The sequence below is a fragment of the Gracilinanus agilis genome, chromosome 2 (genome assembly GCF_016433145.1).
Source record: "Gracilinanus agilis isolate LMUSP501 chromosome 2, AgileGrace, whole genome shotgun sequence".
In the NCBI taxonomy this organism is placed as follows: domain Eukaryota; kingdom Metazoa; phylum Chordata; class Mammalia; order Didelphimorphia; family Didelphidae; genus Gracilinanus; species Gracilinanus agilis.
Window position 1 is genome coordinate 717,247,057 of NC_058131.1, and position 25,544 is coordinate 717,272,600.

Below are 25,544 nucleotides of genomic sequence, written 5' to 3' on the forward strand. Positions count from 1 at the left end.
GGAAGGAAGGAAGGAAGGAAGGAAGGAAGGAAGAAAAGATGGAAGAAAAGATGGAAGGAAGGAAGAAAAGATGGAAGGAAGGAAGGAAGGAAGGAAGGAAGGAAGGAAGGAAGGAAGGAGAACTAAAGTTTGAACAGGTACTTGTCATGTTTCCAGGACTTTTCACCACTTAGAGTCATGGTACAGTGGGAAGGATTCAGGATTTGAAGTCAGAACAAGGTTCAAATACTGACTCTGCTTCTTTGCTATCTCTATGAGTTGGCTCACTTAGGCCCAAGGAAACATTCGACCTGAGTTACTCATTTGGAAAATGAGGGGCTTGAGCAAGATGAAAGTCATTCCAGCTTTAATTCTATGGCTTAATACTGTTTTCCAGAGTCCTCATTAAGACCAAAATGACCACATTTGCTCTGTAACTCTTGTTGGAGGCTGATTTTAAAATAGGAGGTCATTGTTCCTGCCAGGCTAGAGACAGCACTCATTTGCTTCTCTTTCACTGGAAATAACAGTGTATTTTCTCCCTACTTTCTTTTCTTTTTTTAACCATCCATTTCAACATGATGTTCTTCCCTCCGACTCCAAAGGATAACATAATCGTGTGCTCCAAACAGAATGCAATGCATCATAACTGAGGATTTGTAAAGAAAAATATACAAAAGGTTGTCATCGGAGAGATGTACTCAATTATTCCAATGATCTGTGATGTCACTAGTGTGGATGCTCTCTCCAGTGATGCAGATTGTAGACCATCTCTACCTATCCATTCTGTGAGATTCTCCTCTCTGTCTTCCCAGAAGTTTACCACAAAGCATCCACACAATGGGTTGAAAAGCTTCCTTGAGTTCTTTTTTTTTTAAACCCTCAACTTCTGTTTATTGGCTCCTTGGTGGAAGAGTGGTCAGGGTGGGCCATGGGGGTCAAGTGACTTGCCCAGGGTCACACATCTGGGAAGTGTCTGAGGCTGGATCTGAACCTAGGATCTCCCATCTCTAGGCCTGGCTCTCCATTCACTGAGCTACCCAGCTGCCCTCCCTTGAGTTCTCTTGACATTAAGAAGACAACCATGGACCACTTGCATTGTACGAGTCATTCCTCATTCATGTCATGTGAACAAATCATCATTTTTATCAGTATCTTTGCATGTAATTTTTCTTTACCAAAACAAATGATAAACTGATCTTTTAGGAAAGGTAACGAAGAAGACATGAACTGGCATCTACGTAATGTTAAAAAAAAACTTGAGGAAAGCCCTCAGCAGGATGGATCTATGGGAAGACATGCATGAGAGCCCCACAGGACGATGGACCGAGATGAGCAGGAGGGAAGACCAAGGTGGGTGAGCGAGCACGCCACTGAAGAGCAAAGATCACATGACATGCCATTGTTGTGCGCTTGTGTGGATGCGTGTCTATATTTGTTCTGAGTTCACCCTTCAGTGCCCAGGCCCAGCCACCAATTAATCGGTAAGTTGCCACCACAATCTGCAGGCTGCTGGAGAGTAAACAGAACCCAAGTAATTAGAGAAGCTTTCAAATTGGGTGTTTTCTCTTGGTTGAACTACAATTCATTTTTTTCCTTTTCCCATAAACGTGTGTGTGTGGCCATCTGTCCTGGGTGTAATTTGCTTTGTTGTCATTAGGACAGCCAATTAGGCACGGGGCATCAGCATTAAAAACAGCTGCTTTCCCAGTGCAGGTAACCCTCCCTTGAAGAAACTGGATCTCTAGTGAAGTTTTCAGAGGAAAACTATTGCATGGTCGCCATTTCCTCGATCGGTGACTTTGACCAGCACTCATTAGATGCTGAACGCGAGCTCAGAAGCACACTGTGGTGGATTGTTGAGGGAAACGAGGCTTAGCAAAGGCACAATCCCTGCCCTCGTGCAGCTAATAATCAAATATGAAGATAGACACAAACACGGCAAAATGATGAATGATTAGAGAACAAGATAAAGTGCTACTTGGAGTGAGAAGGGAAAGGCCATAGAATTTGAGAGAATCATGGAAGATTCCCTGGAAGAAGTGAGGCTTGGCTGCATTAAGGGTGTGGAAAAGGGATTCAACAGAGAAGGCTATTACACAGAGGGGTGGTCGATGTGAACAAATATCTGCTGGAGTTTGGGGCACAATCAGTTGGCTAGAAGTCATTAATGGTAAGGACCATACAACATGGTGGTAAAGCACAATAGAAAGAAGAACCCATTTCAAATCCCAGTTCTTTGGTTCAACTTCTACCTCTGCTATTTACTTACTACGTGTGACCTTGGAGAAATCACTTTTCCTCTCTGGGACTCAACTTCCTTACTTGTAAAACAGTGGGTTTAAATTAGATGGTCTTCTAACTCTCTCTATGTGATGTTATGCATACTATTTTCTCTTGGTTTCCAATATTTACTGTTTCTTTGGGAGGGGAAGAAAACATACTGAAAATGATAAGAAATATTAATTATGTAACCAAACTTTTTTTCCAAATTCTAGGTTCAAAAAATTCTGTTACAACAGAATTCTTCATAATTCTTCTGCAAACACCATCTGAAAGCTCTATATAAAAACTGGGGTGTTCTCCCCACAAAAATAAAAAAAAAACAGGGGGCAGCTGGGTAGCTCAGTGGAGTGAGAGTCAGGCCTAGAGACAGGAGGTCCTGGGTTCAAACCCGGCCTCAGCCACTTCCCAGCTGTGTGACCCTGGGCAAGTCACTTGACCCCCATTGCCTACCCTTACCACTCTTCCACCTATGAGACAATACACTGAAAGTACAAGGGTTTAAAAAAAAAAAACAAAAAAAAACCATTCAGATGATTCAGACAATATTGATTAGTTTAGCTCTGAGGATGCCTATTTGGTTCTGCTTTATGTCCTCTTATATTCACAAAAGAAAATATCCCCTATATTTGAATCATTTCCATTTTTCTTTTTAATCAGAATGAATGGAGTGCTGCCTCTTGATCATTTTCTTGCTAAGGCGCCCTTTGTTTGTCCCTGTCCCCATCATGTGATCTTCCAGAAGGATGGGCGGTCAGCTTCAAGTGGAAATGGGTAGCCATAAGGATGTGAAGCCCAGGAAAGGCCAAGGACAGCAGGGAATGGAGACAAAAAAAAAGCTGGAATAAAAGAGGAATAAAGCACAAGTAACCAGAAGAAGTGGAGAGAATTGAACGGGTCACAAAGACAAGAGGGAGAAAAGAACAGGAAGTCAGAGACACAGCAGGGAATGGGGGCTCCAGACTATTAACAACGATGTTCTTCAATTACCCAAAGGTTAGCAGAACATCGTGAGTATATTATCTCATTAGTATCTCCTAACAGCCCTGTGAGCTCAGTAGAACACATCTCAGATGTGAGGCCGTTCCTAATCCTCTGGTTGTTCTTCACCTTCCAAATTACTTCTCTTTCCCCTTCATTCATTCTTTTTTTTTTTTTTTTGTATAATCTTCTAGATGTCACCTTCCCTTGTAGAATATGAACTCCTTGAGAGAAGGATTTTCTTTTAATTTTAACAAATGCTTCTTAATAAACTGGCTGAAGCAGGTCTTCTCAATCATCCGAGCAATCACTGAACATTTATTAAGCACCTACGCTCTGGGGATACAAATAAAAGAAGAAACAACCGCTATAGGTAACATTACTGTTTACAGATGAGGAAGCAGAGGGTCCCTCCTAACAAGTCTGCTAGTCAGTGAATCGGCCAACAAAAGGGGGGGGAATTTTAAAGACTCTTCCTAATGTCCTAACATTCTTTTATCAAAAAGGGGGGGGAATGGTGAAAACAACAGAGTTTGCAACATCCCAGTTGCTAAGCAAAGACAGAAAAGGATGCAAGGAAGAAGGCAGGTCTGAGGATCACAGGCAGAGCAATCCTCATTGTCTCTTAGTGCTCAGCCTACCTAAAGGATGGGGAGAAGGAAGCCGGCAGCCTTGCTTGGGGTGTCCAGAATCTCAGGAATGCAGCTACAGAGTGATGAGAATTTCAGTGTGAAGTTGCTTCTCTAAGAATAGTGATAACAGTACTGATGACAATGACAATGAGCACTGTTTTACGGGAGAGATTATAGGGCTCCCAATTCAGTTCAAAGTTTCTTACCGAACCGTGTGCAACACACAGTAGGGGCTTCGTAAATACTTTTTGAATTAAATTGCCGAAAGAAGGGGTTGTCTACAAAGTGGTATATTGAAAAAAAGTCATGCTCTGTCCACACCAAACCTTGACTCTTATAGTCCTAATGGACTGACCCAGGAGGCAGAAAGACCCAGGTTTAAATCTTGACTCCGACCCTTACGTGCCAGATGACCCTATTGTACATCACTTGCCTTCGGTGACCTACAGCTCCTTCATCAGTAGAACAAGAATGCTAATAGTGCCTCCTCCTAGGGTGGTTGTGAAGCCCAAATGATAGAATCTATGGAAAGCCCTTCATGAATCTTAAATTATTTCTGTAAATGTGATTTATTCTCATTATTGTAATCTTGCAAAGGTTTTTAATACCGATGTGACCTAATTCCCATTGAATTTTGCTGAAAAAGCCATGAATAAGTTCAAGGCCATCAGCAGTACAGAGGAGCCTTGCCATAGCCCATCCCTCAGAGTTTAGACCCATTAAGACCAGACAAGTATGATGTCATCTTGATCCTTAGGGAACAAACACCCTTCTGATTGGCATTAAAACTGACTTGCTCCACTGAATGCTAGCAGTCAAGAGATTCAGAGAGCAGGGCTCCAGGGTAGGTTTGGTGAGAGGTTTAAAGGAGCTCTAAAGGAGCCCATTCTTTTGTGCCCGTCTCCCTGGAAATGTGAGGGACCTGGACCAACCATGATACCGGGATTCCAGGCGGCTGAAGTGATACAGAAGCCTGTCTTGGAGACACTTAGTGACAAGAAATGGCCTACACATTCAAGAATGACTCAACCAGCTGGGTGACCCTGGGCAAGTCACTTGACCCCCATTGCCTACCCTTAGCACTCTTCTGCCTAGGAGCCAATACACAGAAGTTAAGGGTTAAAAAAAAAAAAAAAGATTGACTCAGAATGAAAGGGCTTTTTTTATTATAATTTTAATTTATTTGTGAAATTGAGTGTCCCTATTTCATGAGGACTGGAAGTTCAGTGGCCATCTCCCAGCTCCAATCTCACTGCTGATGCACATGGAGGCATGGAAGTGCCCTATATTGGACCCAGACCATTGAACCCTCTTTGGGCAGCCTGGTGTCCCCTCTTCTTCTGGGAACTCATCATTGGTGCCAATTAGTGCCAAGCTGATTTCCCCTCTTCTTGCTGCTTTGGCCTTTAGCCTTCTTAACAAGTTGAGCTACCAATTAAGGATCCATTACTACCTCCTGAAACTGGGTTTTGTTTTGTTTTAACAAATTAACTATAACCTCCTCTACAATCCTCTCCCATCCTCTGCACAGATCCTTTTTCTCTTTAATTCATTATTTGCCGGTATGAGATGCCATTTTTAGAGGTGAGGATTATTTTCTTGAATTAGAGAGAAACATATATATATATATATTTTTTTTTTCCTGCTAAGGCTTAACTCTTAACAATTCAGGCTCTTCATTTGACATAAGAACTGATATGATGACAGAAGATCTCATAGAGCTGAACTCCCAAAATCAAAGAACTGCATTAGGACCTCTGAAGGGATCTAGTCCAACCAATACCTAGACATAAATCTCTGTGATGCAGCCGACAAGTAGATCTGTTTTTAGACATTATCTCGTTTAGTCCTCACAACAATGCCATACGGTAGAGAGCTGATCACCTTAACCTTATTGCAACTCAGAACTCCTGAGCTCCAACCATCCACCAGCCTCCACCTCCACAATTATAGGGACTAAAAGCATATGCCATGACTGGTCTTGAATGAAAGGGCTTTGAAGAAGATGTGCACATGCTTTTCACTCTGAATTGTTTCACTTGATCTCATTGCTGGGCTAAATTATGAAAATCTTATTGATTCATTAACATCCCTTGATTAAGGCCCTCGTGGATTACCCACTGTGCTAATTATCTGCTTGTCTCAGGATCACCGCGTCATGAATTCAGAATGGGAAGGGGCCTGAGAGATCATTCATCCAACTCCCTCATTTCACAGATGAGTTAAATGAAATCAAGAGGTTAATTCACTTTCCCAAGGTCCCTTGGGAGTAAGTAGAAGATGGTAGATTTGAACCTCAGTTTTCTGACTTCAAATTCAGGGCTCTTTCCCATAAACCCCACTAATAGGCACACTCCTTCTCCAGAGTCTTCCTTTACCTGTTAGTTGTTGCTTGAGGACTCAAGAACCAAAAAACTCAGAATCACAATGAAATAAAAGTTCGCAATTGAGGAGGTCAACTTGCCCTTCTTTCCTTGGCCCCCATTCCTGCCTGCCACTATTATTATCCTTGAGGCTGGTAGACAAATGATTTATTTGTAAACCATGAGTCTTTTATGTAACTTCTGCCACATCTGTCCTCCATTAGTGGAGATAATAAGAGGAAGAGGAAATCATTCTGACCTTTATTCTGTCGCTCATAGTGAACTTTCTACTGGCTAACAATGAGGTGGGGAGCGGCAGATTCCCATTATTCAAAGTCCAAGGCAGTTGCTCAGTTTCCATTTATACCAACTGAATCTCCTCAGGTGAGGAGAGATACACAATAACCCCCTTATGTGCAGAGCTATGAATAGTACAGGAAAGAGAAGGATAAGAAAGAGAGAGCCGGTAGAAGGGGCCTGGCTGAGGCTGCAGAGTCTGGCCACCTGTAGGAGCTTGGTATTTTCCTTGCTAGCTAGAACATGACAGAATAAACAAGACATGGAGAGTAGATGGCTTCAGAGTTCCCTTCTGATTCCCGTGGCCTTTGATTTTAGGGACAGTGTGATATCCCATCCATGAGAGCCAATGGAATCCTTCCCATCTCCATCCCTCACTCCCAGCATTCCAGGATATCACAGCATTTCAGAGGTAGAATGGAGTGGAGGTCAACTTGTCCAACCTTTTCATGAACAAGGATTACATCTACAAAATAACCCGCTAAGAGGTCAGCCAGCCTTTGCTTAAAAAACTCTGCCAAGGGGGCACCATCTCCAAGGCATTCCGAAATAGTAATCATTGTTAAGAAATGATTAAAAAAAGGCAAAATTGGCCTCTCTCTATTAAACATCATCTACTCTCATTATAGATACTCCAACTTCAACAGATCCTAGAGGGGCTTGGCATTATGCCCAAATCTGCCTACAAAGATCCTCTGTCCATTCAAAGAACCATTCTCACTGTTCAACTATGATTCACTTGGTTTCATTCTCAAAGCCTGGCTAGCTTCCTGGTTGGGAAGGTAAGTGGCACAGTGGATAAACTGTTGGACTTGAAGTCAGGGAGTTCCGAGTTCAAATGTGGCCTCAGACACATTTAGTAGCTGTAGGACCTTTAGTTTCTACATCTCCATAAAAATGGGGATTATGAAAGCATCTTCCTTTCAGAGTGGTTGTAAGGAGGAAATTAGACATTTGTAAAGTGCTTTGCAAAATATATAGTGTCAAATATCAAGTAAAAGCAACTTGTTACTGTTTATTTCTGGTATTGTTATTGTTATTATTATGATTTTTACCTTTTTCCAGATGCTTATCAGTGTTTTCCCAGAATTGAATGCAATAACCCAGCTGGGGTCTAACTAGGTCTACCAGCTTCCTTGTCCCAGACACCCTAGTACCCTGACTCCTATAATTCAAGCTGAGATCACATGTACTTTCGTTGCTCATATCACACTGTCCCTACAATCACAGACTCTGAAAATCAGAAAAGACCTCAGAAGCTATCTACTATAAGAGTATGTAGGAAAAAAATTATTTCTCCAATCTCTTTACAGCCTCAACTTGGAGACCTGCAGTAAGGATGCTCCCAGTACCTTCCATGGCAGCCCATTCTATGGCTGAATAGTTCTAATTGCCAGGATTTACCCCCTCTTACAATTAATAATTCAGCAACTATTTATTGAACATCTCCTATATGCCAAGAGTTGTGCTAGGAAGTATTGGCCCAAAGACAAAAATAAAATGGTCCTTGAACTTCAAGAAATTGCATTCGTCTTTTCTTTTGAGCTCTGCCACAGGTCAGAAATGCACACTGGACTGTTCTCCCCAAATATAAGGAGACACCTTCTCCCAGGTACAAGAATATATAAAGCAAGGGAGACATCAGTCCAGGAGGGAACGTCAGAGTAAAACTTGATTTGGCTGAAGAGATGAACAAGTCACAGTGGGCTCTCTCTGCCCATACTTCCCACTGAGGATCTCAAGACCAGGCAATTTCTAGGACAGAATGTGTCTTCCTGGAACCCCAAAGAGCTGTGGATTTTTCTAAGGCCACTACCCTGTTATAGCCCATGCAGGCTGATGCCCCACTTCGTAGCTACTACAGCCCCTCCCTTCCTTTTCCAAGTTGGGCTACCAATTAAGGATCCCTTACTACCTCCTGGAATAGCCTTGACCAAATTAACTCTATCCTCTCTTCCACAATCCTCTCCCATCTGCCCAGATCCCTTTCTCTTCATTATTTTCTGGGATGCCAAGTCATTTTTGGAGGGAGTATCGTTTCTAGAAGACAAGAGAGAAATATTAACTTTTTTTCCTACTAATGCTTAACCCTTAACAGTTCAGGCTCTTCATTTACGTAAAGAACTGATGGGATTTCAGCAGATCTCATACAGCTAGAATCACAGAATCAAAGAACGTAATCGGATCTCTGAGGTCATCTAGTCCAACCTATACCTGGACATGAATTTCTACAGTGCCACTGACAAATGGATAGTCCTTTATACACATGATCTCCTTTGACCTCACAACAATGGCATAAGGAAAATGCTATTATTTCCCCCATTTTACAGGTAAGGAAGCTGAGGCTTAGAGAGGGTAAGTGGCTTGCCAGGGTTGCACAGCTAAAAATGAAATATGAAATGAGATTTGAACACAGTTCTTTCTGATCCCAAGGCTAATATCTTAACCACCATCACACTGCCTTACAAATAGTTGCCCAGGTTTCCATAGAACTCCAATGAAGAAGAAATCTCTCCTAAAGTATCCATTCCAATTTTGAATAGTTCATAGCATTAGGAAACTTTGCCTACCCTCCAACTATATTTAGCCCTTTTTTTTTTTAAACCCTTACCTTCCATCTTGGAGTCAATACTGTGTATTGGCTCCAAGGCAGAAGAGTGGTAAGGGTAGGCAATGGGGGTCAAATGACTTGCCCAGGGTCACACAGCTGGGAAGTGTCTGAGGCTGGATTTGAACCCGGGACCTCCCGTCTCTAGACCTGACCCTCAATTCACTGAGCTACCCAGCTAGCCCCTATATTTAGCCCTTTTAACAAGCCATGGAAGGAATTGGGACTATCCTCATTGCAGGGCTCCAAGCTAAAGCTGGATGACCACTTGTAAAGAGATTGGAGAGACCATTGGTTCTGCCCTCTGGAACCAACCCCTCTTCCATCTGAAGACACATCATCTTCTCAGGCATTTGGAAAGGGGATGGAGGTTAGGAGCACAATGCGCTATGTGGTCCATGGATCCCAGGAAGCTGCTTCTGCTCATTTTCTCCCTACAGTATTTCTCCCCTCTGTCAAGATAGCCACATAGATTCATAGGGAAGGAAAGAAATTCAGGAATAGAAGGCTGAGTTCCCTGCTTCCTTTGAAGGGGATCACATCACAGCTGAGGAGCACCATTCCACCTAAATTCCAACACAGGCTGCTGTTCAGTCATTTCAGTTGTGTCTGACTTCATGATCCCAGTTTTTTTTGGCAAAGATACTAGAATGTTTTGCCATTTTCCTCTCTAATTCACTTTCAGAAGAGGAAACTGAGGCAAACAGAATCAAATGACTTTCCCAGGGTCACACAATTAGTCATTTTCTAAGGCCAGATCTGAACTCAGGACGATGACCCTTCCTGGCTCCAGGCGCAGCAATCTATCCACGGTGCCCCCAGCTTATAAAAGTATTTCTGAAAAGGAAAGAATAAAACCTACTCATCAGCTAATCCCATAAAAGAAGCTCACTGGTCACTACCAAAACTCAGTGGCTTGGCTAGGAACGCTTCTCTCCCTCTCCCCACTCCGCCTCCACCTCATAAATCTCTTAGACTGTGTCTTCTATAAATGGCACACCTGGAAAGCTCTGTGCATACCTGTTAATGTGTTATTTGGAGATGGAAGGTGTGAAATGTTGTTGCTTCTCAATTCCCATTTATTCTTGAAAAAAGAGTCCTCTGAGGTTGGTTTGTTCCACCACTGTTTGCTCATGTTTCAATTCTATTATTTACTTCTGGTTCTGGCTTACAGATGCCACTTAGAGGCTCTGTATGCTCAGAGGTTAGAGGAGGGCTAATAGTCTGGCTGGAAACTTGGAGGCTATTTTTAATCACTGGTCTGTGTTTCTAGCGAGCAGCTGGTCAGTCTCTTGATATCATCTCTCAGGCCTTCAGAAATCATAAAGTGATGTTTCCGAGCTGCCGTCCCAGATGCTTACTGAGTCGTCTTTCCACTGAATGAGTTAACAACGCGTATTCAACTTTCTTCATTGTTAGCATTTAATTTTGCTTCTGAATATCCCCAAATTAGAAGAGTCTCATCATTTTTTTTGGCCTCGCTGCAATAGAAAGCATTTTATTGCCAGGCCTTGTGACTTTTAACTATTCTGGGATTTTTACTGGCAGCATCCAAAGTCCCTTGTATGATGGAGCATAGAGAATTGCAGAATTTCTGAGCTGGAAAATACCTTAACGCCCATCTAGTCCAATCAACACATTAAAAAAATAATCCCCTTGAGGTCAGCTAGGTGGCTCAGTGGTTGAAAGCCAGGCTTGGAGATGTGAGGTCCTGGGTTCAAATCTAACCCCAGACACTTCCTAGCTGTGTGATCCCGAGCAAGTCACTTAGTTGCCTAGCCCTTACTTCCCTTCTGTCTTAGAACTGATACTCAGTATTGAGCCTAAGAAAGAAAGGTTGTTGTTTTTTAATTCCATTTTTAAATTTTTAATTTAATTAGCTAATTAATTAAATTTTAAATTCCATTGACCCAATGAGTGGTCAACCTAGCCTTTACTCAGTGGCCCCCAGTAATGGGGAAACAACCACCTCTTGAGGCAGCCCATTCCTACTGAAAGAACATTTATTATTAAGAAGATTTCCCTTGTGACAAGCCAGAATTGGTCTCTTTTCCCCCTTAAAATGTAAGGTCCTTCAAAGCAGGGCAATCATGTTTGGTGTCACTTAGCACAGTGCCTGGCACAAAGTCAATGAATGTTCTCTTTACCTGTGTATCTGTCTGTTTTTCCCCACTGAGCCCAGTTCTTCCTTCTACACACACTGGAGACAGGTATCCCAGCTCTCCCCTCCACAAAGTCATCTCAGCCTTTGGCTCCTCAAACGTAGCTCCTTGGACTGATCGTCCATCACGTGGCATGAACTCAAGAGCCCTTCCTTACCGGGATTGCCCCCTTCTGCAAGCTCTCCAGCTTAGCATCATCCTTCATGTAAGATAATGGAATCCTACAAAGTGTTATGCAAACCTTGAGATGACAGCAATGCCCTCTATTCTTATTCCTGGGACCAAAGTTGGGAGTGTATCAGAACAGGGAGTGCCTGGTGAGTCAACTCCCCTGAGCAATGCAGATGTGCACTTCCTGGACCACTGAGGACCTCAGAGAGCTGTCCAGGGCTCTGAAAAGTTAAGTGACTGGCCCAATAGCACACAACAGGACAATGTTTCCCAACCACGGCTCTCTCCAAGACCTCAAAGCCCACTCTCTAGGCGACATGCACCATGCTGATCCTACAGCTTTCTGGGGCTTAGAAAATCCTTTCCTCACAACAGTCTTGTGAAGGAGGTTGAGGAATCATCACAGAACCAGAGCTTAAGCACTACAAAGGGACCTTAGAGCTCATCACGTCCAATCTCGCATTTTACAAATAAGAATAACAAGGCACTTGGCCCAGGAATTCATATTGAAGTTTGTGTGGTTGTTCGATCATGCCCAACTCTTCATGTCTCCACCAACCATAGCACACCAGGCCCTTCTTCCTTCCATTCTCTCCCAAGGTCTGTCCAAGCTCAGGTTTGTTTCCTGGTATTATCTATCCACCTCCTCCTCTGTTGCCTCCTTTTCCTGTGGCCTTCCATCTTTCCTTCACCATCTTAGTCGCCATTTTAGTTTATAAGTTTGCAGGGACCTTAGAAGTCATCACGCCCAATCTCCTCATTGTTCAGATGAAGAAATCGAGGCCCCTGGTCCCATGGCTAGTTAAGTGTCTTAGATGGAATTCAAACTCAAGTCTTCCTGACTCTATCCATTATGACAGACTGGCTTAATTTCTCCTCAGAGCACCAGGAATAAAAGAAGAAAAGGCATAATCCTGAATTTTGGACTACCAGCAAACCATTTGTTTTGATTTTCTTATCTACAGTATCTGAGGTGTCTCTGTAGAAAAAAATGATGATTTTAGATGCCACTTCAAACACTTAGTAGCTGTGTGACCTTAAACAAGTCACCAAATAGCTCTGAGCCACAGTTTCCTTATCTGTAAATTGAGGGGAAGTGGAAAAATGGAGACACTAATACACTGTTGGTGGAACTGTGAACTGCTCCAGCCATTTTGGAGAGAAATCTGAAATGATTCCCAAAGAATTTTAAACTATGCATATCTTTTGACTTAGAAATATCACTACTAAGTTTGTTTCTTAAAGTGATGAGGGAAAAAGGAAAAGAGCCTCTATATTGTAAAATATTGCTAAGCTTTTTGTAGTGGCTCTTTGTAGTCCACTCTTTGTAGTGGCAAAGAAGCAGAAATTGAAGGGATGCCCATCAATTGGGAGATAGTTGAACTAGTTGAGGCATTTGATTGTGATGGGATGCTACTGAGCCCTAACAAATGACAAGCAGGTTAATTAAAAAAAAAAAAAAACCTTTAAAGATCTATAGGAAATTATAAAGAGTGAAAGAACAGAAACAAGAGAACATTAGGACAGAAAATAACTTGTGTATGTCCACCTCCAGAGAAAGAATTGACAAATGGAAGTAAGATATAATTTTATATATACATAATTTTTTTGGCAAATGATGCCTTCTCTAAGATGGGAGGAAAAAGAGGGTGATACGTAGGAATTTTAATGTAACAAATACAATTTTTTAAATAATCTGGATATCTGTGTTCAAATCCTGCTTCTTCATATGCTACCTATATAACCTGAGCAAATCGATTCCCTCTCGGAGACTCAATTTTGTTCATCTATAAAATGTGAATGTGATTCAATTGGCACCACCATCACCTCCAAGAAGAATTCTCCACAAAGTGTCCATGACTGGGGAAATAGACAAGATGGCAAACGGTGCCTACCTCTAAGCAGTCCACATGCTACAGAAAGGTCCCTTCCAACTAGCCAGTCACTGACCTCATGGACAGCACTAGCCCCGGCTTCCACAGCTACCCTGCTGGGAGCCTGATGTTTCAGGGGACTCCCAGACATACTTTGTCTTAAACGGAAGAATTAGAAACTGAATGCTTGCCCTCATCTGCTGGAATAAGAACCAGAGAGGCAACATCTGCAATTGGGAGGGGCTCTTTTGTAAGGGGCTGCAGAAGGCCTTTAGAAAACATATTCTCTAAATTTAGCACGCTGTATTTTCCACAAACAGCTGCATCTGCCTCCCGCTGGGCCATAGCTCCCAAAAAGCACCCAGGTAGCTTTCAGGAGGCTCTCCTTTCACAGCATGCACGGCATCCCCGAGTTTTGATTTCCTCCTCAGGACCCACCATCGTACTTTGCAGCAAAAAAAAGTTAAAATCAGTCATAAATTTTATTTCCAACAGTTTATAGATACTATAAAATCTCCAATGAGAGAAAAAAGGTTCTATCCACAGTCTGAGTAACCTGAGATAAATGAGAGAGAGAACAGGGAAATAGAACCAGAAAAGATGGGTTTGAATCCTGACTCTGACATTTACAAATAGAAAGGCATTTATTAAGCACTTAGTGTATGCAAGGCACTGAGCAAAAGGTAGGTGATACAAATATTAAAGCAATGAGTCCTTGCCCTTTAGAAACTTATGGGAGTAGTGGTCAGGGGGAGGCATTTGGGTCCAGAAAATTAGAGGGATTGTGGGAGAAAGAGATGGGGAGGTGATGGATATACATCCCCCCTCACTGAGATACAGTGGCAAAGCTTATTTGATCCTGGTTCATGGTTGTTATTACCTGTGTCTGAACAAGTAACTCCCCAATAGCTGGACTCCCAGAGTCCTCCAATATAAAATGAAGAGGTTGTATAATATGGTTTCCAAGTTCCCTTCTAGATCTAAATCTCTAGTCTGATGACCTCTAAAATTCTTTCCCATTCCATACTTTTTGACATTAACATGCTTTGTCTTTACTTTCAACAAGCTTATTGGAAGATTTTTTTTTAATTTGAAAGGAACAAGAGATTCCGTTTGTCTTCATGCATAATACACCATTTGGCCAACTGTATGCTGCAAAGGCTGTGCCCCGTGATCACTAACTGAGGTAATGGGTTCTCATGAGGAAATAGTCATTAATGTAAAATTGCTCATTTAAATTTAAATTTTATTCATTTTAAATTAGCTCTTAATTTAAAATGATAATAATAATAATAAAGGTTTAGAAAGTGTCTTAATGTTATTTCATTTGATTCTCACATGTGCTAGAATTGACATTTGGAGACCCAAGTTCCAAGGGTGACAGCTCTGAAAAGTTGGGCAAGTCTTTTGACCCCTGTACGCCTCAGTTTCCTCATCTATAAAATAAAGAGGTTAGATTAAATGACCTCCCAGGCTTCCTCCAAGTTCTGAAATTTGGGAACCTCTAATTGGCAACTGGCAATCAGCCTAGAAATCACACTGAACCAGCCTCTTGTTGTTAGCCCTTTCCTATTTTAAGTTTCCCTTTTCTTCATTATCTTTTACAATTTCATCTCCCTGCCACCGGAGAAAAGTTATTGTGTCTTCCTCGGGGATCATTACGCCTAACAAAGCAGCATCACAACAGGGCAGGTTTGAGTCTGAAAGTTCATAAAAATGGAGATGAGATCCCACGTGGGAGGCAGGACGAAAGGCACATTTGTCCAGTGCGTTGTGCCTCTGACTTTGGGTACTTTAAAACTTTTATCACATGGATGATTAATATGATCATAATAGCATCCCAAGCAAAACTCATAATCAAGTTTTCTAACATAAGAGCCAAAGAGTCTAACTTGAATGCAAAAAGATGAGAGTCCATAGCCTCATCTCTAAAATGGGTCTGATCACAACTCTATGACTTAGCTTGAGTGCGATTGCAAGGATCAAACAGGTAGCACTGAGTGATCTGAAAAACTTCAGGCATGTCAGAAAATGACATTATTACTGGTATTCATTTTTGTTAGATTCTTTGGTCAAAAATGTCTTTCTGGTTGATCAATTTTGGCAATGCATCTGTTTGTCTTGTGGCTCGGTGGACAGAACCCTGGACTTTGAATCTGAATGAGCAGAGTTCAAATTCTGCTCTGGTATTTTACTTCCCATATGATGCTGAGCAGACTATTTCCTTTCTTTGAAACTCAATTCTTTCATCTGTAAAATCAGAGTAATATCTGAAACTCAAGCAACAGTTGTTGCAAAAATCACATAAGTAGCATGGTACAGGGAAAACTGAACTGGCTCTGGCATCATAGGATCTGAGATCGAATCCTGTCTCTGACTCTTTTTTTTACTTTTTATTTTGAGTATTCTCCCCTAGTTACATATTTCTTCTTCTCTTCCTCTCCCCCAAACCTCCCTGACTCCCTTAGCCGGCACACAATTCCACTGGGTTTTACATCCTGTCTCTGACTCTTATTACCCCCAGTGACTTGGAGTAAGGCACATCCTTTCCTCAAGTATAAAATAATGGAGTTGAGCAAGATCAGTGATTCCCAAAGTGGGCGCCACCGCCCCCTGGTGGGTGCTGCAGCGATCCAGGAGGGCGGTGATGGCCACACTTTTTTTGTATTACTTTCTATTCTGAGTTCAATAAATAGTTTCATAATTTCCAGGGAGGAGCTAAGTAACATTTTTTCTGGAAAGGGGGCAGTAGGCCAAAAAAGTTTGGGAACCAGTGAGCTAGATGATCTCTAAGAACCTTCCAGTTCTAGACTATGATCTTATTAGCTAACGGATATAAAACTCCTTATTAATATTGAGGCAGGTAAATGATGAAGTAGATAGAGAGCTGGGCCCCAAATCAGGAAAACCTGGATTCAAATCCAGCTTCTGAACCTTACTAGATTTGTGACTCTGGGAAGTCACTTAACCTCTACTTGCCTCAATTTCCTCAACTGTTAAATTGAGATAAAAGGACCTAATTCCCAGGGTTGTTAAGAGGATCAAATGAGATGGTATTTGTAAATCACTTAGCACAGTGCATGGCACACAGTAGGCAATATATAAATGTTTACTCCCTTCTTCCCTTCCCCACTGAATGTCTGCCATGATAATTTTCACTGGTTTTCTTGAATCATTTGGCTAATGATTTCCTACATTTCCAATGTCACCTGTGGATGGAGAGCCCTTACCTGTAGGTTATGAAAGTCTTTGAGCTTTCCCATAGTATTATTGGACAGTATAGTGGCAAGAAAAATTGCACAAGCCAAGTAAAGCAGATCCTTCGCTATACATACCATTTACCCTCCTGCATCCATCGGGGCCATTGCCATCACAAGAGCAGCATGCCCTACCTGGTAAGCAGCTGCTTCGTGAGTAATGAGTCATAATTCCCAATTAGAGTAAAAAGCTACAGACCCAATCCCACTGCTAAGTTACTCATCTCTGCGTTGGTTAATGTGACTCTCATCAAAAGACCATATGGTGAATTTTGCCAGCAAACTGGAGTGGAGGTTCAGCTGAAGTATGCTAGCACTGATAAATCACAGCTATTTGCCTTTGGAATGGTGGCTGGGAGGACCCTGGCTCAGCAACCTGCTCCCAGATCACTAGTGCGCACACCTGTCCCCAAACATGGCGCCCTTGGAGTCAGGGCTGCGGCTCCCGAGCCTGGGTCTATTACGATGTCACCGATGACTGAAGAGCACTTCATCAGGCCTGTCAGACAGCCTGAGTCACTTGGTGGGCTTGTGTGGGAGCATCCTCAAATGAGTGTTAAGTTACTGTCAAGAACAGAGGTAGGAAAAATCCAAGATGGCTGTAGAGTGACCTCATCAACCAAATGGACCAACATGTTCCCGTTTTGTTAGCATAGTTATCTTTTCACTTAAGAGAAAGCAGGAGAGCCAAGGCAATCTCAAGGGTGTTTCCCATGAAAGAGCACTGGACTTGGTATGGCTTAAGCTTAAGTGTGACATAGCAAAAAGAACACTGAACTTGGGGCAGCTGGGTAGCTCAGTGGAGTAAGAGTCAGGCCTAGAGACGGGAGGCCTAGGTTCAAACCCGGCCTCAGCCACTTCCCAGCTGTGTGACCTTGGGCAAGTCACTTGACCCCCATTGCCCACCCTTACCAATCTTCCACCTATGAGACAATACACTGAAGTACAAGGGTTTAAAAAAAAAAAAGAACACTGAACTTGAGGAAGGCAGTCTGGGTTTGATCCTTCACTGTGCTACCTACTGCCTGGGGAACCTGGGCCAGATCCCTCTCCAAGTCTCCATGCCTTGATCCATAAAATGAAAACATTGAACTCAGTTGATCCATGAGCACTTAGGAAGTGTTTTCCACCTGCTGGATACTTGATCTGATCTAATGCTGGGGACACAAATAAAATAATTGAAATGGTCTGTGTTCCCAAGAATCTCACACTCTACAGGGAAAGCTAACAAATACATATTTAAGTACATGCAGAAAAAATCAAAAGGGCAGAAATACAAAGGCATTGAAGGTGTGCAAGGTAGTTTGAGAGGGCAAGGTAGTTGCTGGGAGGTATACAATACAAGAAGAGATCACTACATACAAGATCATTTGAAAAAGAGAATACTTTTTTTTTAATTTTTTTTTTTATTTTAAACCCTTAACTTCTGTGTATTGGCTCCTAGGTGGAACAGTGGTAAGGGTAGGCAATGGGGGTCAAGTGACTTGCCCAGGGTCACACAGCTGGGAAGTGGCTGAGGCCGGATTTGAACCCAGGACCTCCTGTCTCTAGGCCTGGCTCTCAATCCACTGAGCTACCCAGCTGCCCCCAAAAGAGAATACTTTTAGCTGTGAGGATCAGGGAAAAATTTTCACAGAGTAAGCAACAAAAGCAGAATTTGAACCCAAGTCCTCTGACCCTTTCCACTGTCCCATACCACCTTCTACTGGCCCTTACAATTCTAAACCTATGGTTCTGTGAAACGCTTGGAAAGTCTAGATGTTGTCTGCCACGGGGAGGAAAAGAAGAATGCAAAATCTTAGTCAGACTTTCTCAATCCCAAACCTCAGAATATTGAAGAAGGGCTTATATATCATTTTCTTGGAATTGACCCAAGGAAACTGATCACCAGGATGAGGAGGATGGACAAAAACTCTAAACTCTCATGAGTATCAGTTACAGATCACTACTCCATGAGGGAGATGGGAATGAGGAAACTGAAACTCGTTCTCATGATATGTCTTAGAAGTAACCCAATGACACAATGGATAGAGCAGGTGATTTGGAGTACAACAGACCAGATGTTTACTTGTTGTGTGACCCTGGGAAAGTCATTTAAGGATTCTGTTTGCCTCAGTTTCCTCAACTATAAAATAAGGATAATGATGACATCTACCTCACAGGAATGTGGTAAGGATCAAATGAGATAATATTTATAAAGAGTTTATCACAATGCCTGGAATATAGAAGAACATAAATGTTTCCTTCCTTCCTTCCTTCCTTCCTTCCTTCCTTCCTTCCTTCCTTCNAAATGTTTCCTTCCTTCCTTCCTTCCTTCCTTCCTTCCTTCCTTCCTTCCTTCCTTCCTTCCTTCCCTTACTCCCTCCTTCATTTCTTCCTTTGCTTCCTTCCTTCCTTTCTCCCTCCCATTCTGAAGCTGGACTGAAAGTCAGCATCACCATCAACCAAGGCGATACATATAGAGAAGTTTCTGAATTCCCTTAGCCACAAAATCCACAATACATGTAGGACTGACTGATTACATAAACAGAAGAAAGAGCCACAGACAGAGGAAGGCAGTTTGTAATAGGGATCTACTAAGATCATTGGAGCATGAATCTTTTTTCCAACGTCCACATCTATAACTGAAAATCACTAAACAGCCACCTCTACCTTTCTTCCCCATATACTCTTCTTTTCTCTGTGTCTTTAACCTTCTCTACATATCGTTTTAGTTGCTCTGTGTGAGTTAATAATTTAGACCAACTTCAGCTAGAAGCCAGCATCATGGGGCCATAGGATGTTAGGAATTAAAGCTAGAGAGGCCCTTAGAGTACATCTAGAATAACAATATTTTACAGAAAAGAAAACTGAGATCCAGATAGTGGCTGTATTCCCCTCTGCTATTAGTAACTTTTACCTGTTAGAATTATTTTTTATTCCTTTGTATTTTCTTATCTGTATATATCAATCCCTGGAGAGTGTGAGCTTCTTTTTTTTCTTAAACCCTTAACTTCTGTGTATTGGCTCCTAGGTGGAAGAGTGGTAAGGGTGGGCCATGGGGGTCAAGTGACTTGCCCAGGGTCACACAGCTGGGAAGTGTCTGAGGTCAAATTTGAACCCAGGACCTCCTGTCTCTAGGCCTGACTCTCCATCCACTGAGCTACCCAGCTGCCCCAAGTGTGAGCTTCTTGAGGGAAAGTACTGTTGCATTTTCATCTTGTATCCGTAGCATCCAGCAACAGTGTCTGGCATATCCTGGACACTTAATAAACGTCTGGTGAACTAAATTTGCAAAGTAAGGCAGTCTACTGAATGCTGTCTATGGTCCCTCCTGGCTTCAGATCTATGATCCTATGACCAGAACCTACATGAAAGGTCAGTATGTCCATCTACGTTTCTTTTGCACAAAAGCAATATGAAGTAATCCAACCAACCGGAGAGCAGAACTGGAGGCCCAGCTGATATGACCAACTGAACCATTCCTGACTACATCTAAGGGTAAATCCCTTCACTATTTTGATCTGTCTTCCCACTTGAATATCACATGGATCCATCGTCAAGTATTTTTGGCAAGATGCAAGCTTACTCTCCTGGGCCCATGCCAAGCTGAATAACTGTAGTAGGTCCAATTCTGCCCAGCTCGGCCCTCCTTGTAATTACAACAGCGTGCGGCCTTCTTCTTACCTATTATCTCTTCAGCTGGGCCCAGTAAAGTAGGGGTTGGGTTTCCCTTTACAAGGGAATGTTCTTACTTCGTTGGGAAGCTCTGCGCATGTTTCGGTACTCCCTCAGGAGTGTAGGGAAAACTCTCCATGGAAGGGTCAAGAGGTGCAAAGCCATTCCTGTTTGTGGAAAGGCCCCAGAAGCCCACCAAATATACAGGTCTGGGCCATCACAGAGAGTTTCTCTGGAAAAAATGAAAAGACTCCCCTTGCCTGCCAGTCTCTGCACAACAAATAGTGACCAGAAGCCAGAAATTTCTTCTGAAGAAAAGTAGATTTAGAGGATGCTGAAGGAGCCCCTTAGATAGCATGGAATGGCACCTGCACTCTCAAAGTTATCCAACTTCCCTTCTGTGGAATGCCTAGAAGATGTTAATAAAAAATAACATTTTTTAGGGGCAGCTGGGTGGCTCAGTGGATTGAGAGTCAGGCCTAGAGACAGGAGATCCTAGGTTCAAATCCGGCCTCAGACACTTCCCAGCTGTGTGACCCTGGGCAAGTCACTTGACCCCCACTGCCTACCCTTACCAATCTTCCACCTATAAGTCAATACACAGAAGTAAAGGGTTTAAAATTTAAAAAAAAATAACATTTTTTAATGAGGAAATTGAGAAATTGTGCCATCCACGGAAAATCCTCTATCGTTGCCATTGTATCCTCAACCTGAATTAGGGCCTTGGCTGACCTAGGCAATTGGTTTGCATGGAAAGGAGCAGAACCACTGGGGAGAAACATTATAAAGTAGAAAATATTTGTTTACGTCTCATCTCTGTCTCCTGTGTTTCCTGGTTTCCTCCAAGTCCCTGATAATGTCGCCTTTTACAAGAACCTTTTCCTGATCTCCCTTAATGGGAGCAGCTAAGTAGCAAAGAAGATAGAATCCTTGCTGGATCTTGAGTCAGGAAGACCTGAGTTCAAATGTGCCCTAAAATACATATGAGCTGTATGTGTAACCCTGGGCAAGTCACTTAATCTTTATTTGCCTCCACAGCTGAAAAAATGAGGATAATAAATAGTACCTCCCTCCCAGGGTTGTTGCAAAGATCAAATAAAATAATAATTGTAAAGCACTTAGCCAGTCTGGCACATAGTAAACACTCTATAAATATTCCTTATAATTATCATATAGCTATTGTCAAATGTGATATTATTATTAATGCTGGCACCTTCTTTCTGTGGATTAATTCCAATTGGTATCTTATTTGTACATAGTTGCTTGTATGTTGACTCCTCCCCTATTAGACTGAGGGCTTTGGAAGAGCAGGGACTGGTTCTCTGCTTTTTTTTTTATTTCCAACACTTACCACAGTGCCTGGTAGGTCCCTAAATGTGTATTGCTTTGATTTGGGGCGCCATCTTCCAACGTCCCAATCTTGGCTCAGATCCAACTTTGTAGTAAGCCCATTGCAAACTTTCAATGTTCTCATCCTTCCTTTGACCTATCCAATGTTTTCACTTACACAAAGTGGCAGGAATGAGCAGGTTACCTCCTTTACCTTCCCCCATTAAATGGAATAATGACATAAAATGCTCCTATCTAAGCTGATGGGAAGAAAGCAAAGAGGTCAAATTAGTTCATGCCAAAGTGTGAATGATTCCCTCTATTGAAATTTCTTCCAAGTATTTATAATAAATGAAATGACCAAAGCTGAAAGTGGTGCGTTTTTTATAGCTTGAGAAAACAAGCGCAAAATTTGAACATAATGAGTACAAAATTCTTCAACAGGATGGATGCCTTTAACTACAACCATGAAGGGCCCAGCTACTCTGATTGACCCAAGGAAAGGTAACCACAGAGCTCCCAGAACAGGTCATTATTTGGCTTATCGCTAGGAAACTCTGTATGTCCATTGGCCACCCTTCAATGAAGAACAGGTCTAGTCTAAAGATCTCTTTTGCCAGGCTATTCTTCTACTCAGAAACAAGTAACTATGGAATTCTCTGCATGGATATGTCACCAAGATCACAGATCCACTACATGGCAAATGCTCATGAAATAGACTAAATAGAATTTGTCAAGCTCCAAAAGTAGGAAAAGGAGGAGCCCATCCTCCAAAAAGGGGGTGCCAAAGACAGATCAACAAATCAAAAATTAGCAGAGACAATTTCCATCACCAAAATGATCAAATCCATAGTGCTAACAATATAATATTGAAATAAATCCCTAAAATAGGGGGAAAATGAGAAATAATTTTTAAAAGTTCATCTCTACTTCAACGTGTGCCCTTTGAAACACACAAACACCCTAGATTTCAAGGATATCGCTGTCTCTTTTACCTCTGAAAATTCTAACCATTCTCTGCCTTAGAATACAGTTTCATATGCTTCCCCAAATCATCCACATCATGTGGACCTTAGCTAGCAGGCACAGAGGTCCATACACAATTTTGTCATTGGCGTCACCCTACCTCCCATTATTCAGTTCTCTAACTTTATGATCACTGCCCCCCCTTCTTATGCCCCATGCTCTGGTGCTCAATTTGGCTTCCATGAAGAGAGGGAAAAACATGGCCTATGACCCCACACACACCCCCTGGAGTTTGGGGAGAAGGGACTTGGTTAAAGGCAGTGGTCAATCCACTAAGCTGAAGGACTGTACACAGGACCTATGTTCTGATTGGTGGGTTGGTGAATACAAGTGAGTTACAGTCCTCTATATTCCAAAGGAGAAAGCCCTCTAGATGATTCCATCTCTCAAACATTTCTCTCCATCCCAGTCAACCAACTATTAGGAAACTATGACCTTCCCAACAAAGACATTTTTTTCTCAACTATATAAAGCCTCCACCTCCTCAGCCCCCCCACCTACAAATATACCTTTCCATCTCTACCTTTGGTCTGAACATTATCATCAAATCAATATCATCCTTGACCTCCATTCCTCATTCCTATGACTTCTCTGACCAAGACACCACTCCTTGGCCACAAATTGTATTTATAGGTTTCCTTTTAGAAAGTAAACTTCGTGAAGTCAGAATCTATCTATTTTTTCTTCTTTGTATTATCAGCTCTTGACATAGTAATTGGCACAAAAGAAACCCTTAGTACATAACTTTTTGTTCATTCATTCATTCATTCATTCATATTGTTTGAACTGCAAAATCTATGAAGTAGGTTCATAAGACCACAGATGTAGAGCTGGCAGTACTCTGAGAACTTGTCTAATATAACACCTTCATCTTACAAATGTGGACTCTGAGGTCCAGGGATCTTAGATGACTTGATATCCTGGATTTACAGCTGAGACTGGAAGGGATCTTGGAGGTCATTCAATCCAAATCCCTCATTTTGCTGTTGAAGAAATTAAGACCCATGAGATAAAGTAACTTTCCCAAGGTGATAAATGTAGGAAGTGGCAGAGGCAAGACTTTATTAAACCCATATCTTTTGACTCCAAATCCAATATTCTTTCCACTCCACTCAGTGTTGCCTCCCAGGAAATGTGAATCCCAGTGAGGTTAAATAACTTGCCAAGGTCACATAAGTAGTAAGTGGTTGAACTTAGATTTGAACTCATGTCCCACAACTCAAAGTTCTACACTCTTTCCATTGCACCATGAGGTATTATCCATTATTACCCAAATTTTATAGGCAAGGAAAAAAAGGCTCCAAGACTTTAAGTTACTTGTCCCAAATCCTATTTTTAATTTTCTTCATTTCCATTTACTTTTGTCTGGCAAAAATGTGAATGTATATATATATTTTCTAGTCTATAACCTAACCATTATCTAGATATTAGTAAATCTTTCTTAAATGGGACTGGATTTCTCTCAAAGGAAAACAAGAAATGATTTCGACAGAAATGGTTTCTAGGCTATAAAATATATGCTTTTTTAGGCTTAAACATTTAAGAAAAACAATCACCATAATAGGTTTCAATAACGACAGCATTCACCACTTCTTCAGAGGCTAAAACAGAGATGAGTTAAGATCACTGATAAGATAAAGCAGTGATGGTGAACCTACGGCACGTAGCTGCTCTCCCTCCCTGCCCTATCACCAGAATTCATTATTAGAAAGGCATAAGGACTTTGGCAGAGCTTTTCCCCTCTCCCTCTCTACTGCATCTGATGACTTTTTTTTTTCACATCCTCCACCCCTCTGCCCAGCAACCCAATGGGAGCACATAGGGGGTAAGATGGATGGCTTAGAGGTGGCAGAGCTGGATTGGAGTAGCACCCCCCTCCGCACTCCACATGTACTTCTCATCACCCACCCCTCTGCCTGGCAGCCCAATGAGAGCACTTGCAGCACTTCCTCTCTCCCCTATCTGGGGTAAGGGGGAGGATGGGGCATGTGGTAGTCAGTTTGGGGGGTGGGCAGAGCATAGCTCTCAGTCTCTGGTTGGGGAGCCAGCACAGCACTTGGTCTAGGGGTGCGGTGGGGTTGGGGCCTGGCACTACGTAACCAAAAGCTTTGTCATCACTGAGACAGAGCCTGCCAAAAGGAGAGAAGGAAAAATCAGTTCCCAGGGCAGTCCTAAGGGTCTTTTCCCCCTCTCTAGGTACTTCCAAGTATTAAAAACCCACAATTAGATTCCAGATTTGGAGATAATTCCAGAAAGAGAAAAGAACTGAAGGTGTTAAACATGCTTTCACACAAGCTCTAAAAGCAATCATGAGCAATAAATTTAAGAAAAAGAAATGCAACCCTGAAAAATCTGAGTTAGCTTTTCTCAATATGTCTGCCCCCTCCCTTCCCCGTTGCCACTCCAGGGATGCCGATCTAAGGGATGAGGAAAGAAACCATTTTCATCCCCAATAAATCATCTCTAGATTCATGAACACAGAGCTCAAGCAAGCAACAGGAGTTGTGAATTATACCGCAGAAAAAGCCATTCCTGGCTCTTGAAAAGACTGCTCTTGTGTATAGTATAGGTTTTTATTTATATCAATATAAATAGACCCTATTTGGTGGCATCCTCAAAATAGCAGCCAAATTCTCCTACAAAATCAAAATGTTCCAGTAATCCGACACACTCTGGCTGGGTTTTTGCGAGTGTCTTTCACACACACACACACACACACACACACACACACACACACACACACACGCATGCTGGCCTGCTCTGATTTCATTTTCTACTCAAATGATATTTTTAAGAGGCCATAGATTTGTCTTGACTTCTCCAAGTTCAGGGTCTTCTTCCTGGATGAATGATGAAGGTCTAAGGGTACAGTGAGTTAATTCCCTGGGCTTCTTACACAGCAGGTAACCAAATTCACCTGCTAGT

General features: G+C 42.2%; 1 protein-coding gene across 1 annotated transcript in view; it reads right to left on the reverse strand.

The window, feature by feature from the left end:
- The window catches only part of PRKG1 (protein kinase cGMP-dependent 1), a 1,248,761-nt gene that overhangs the window by 1,048,073 nt on the left and 175,144 nt on the right, over positions 1-25,544 (reverse strand). The window contains exon 3 of the mRNA XM_044660333.1: positions 23,121-23,136. Coding sequence (XP_044516268.1) covers positions 23,121-23,136 — 16 coding nt within the window. The remainder of the gene's footprint in view (positions 1-23,120; positions 23,137-25,544) is intronic.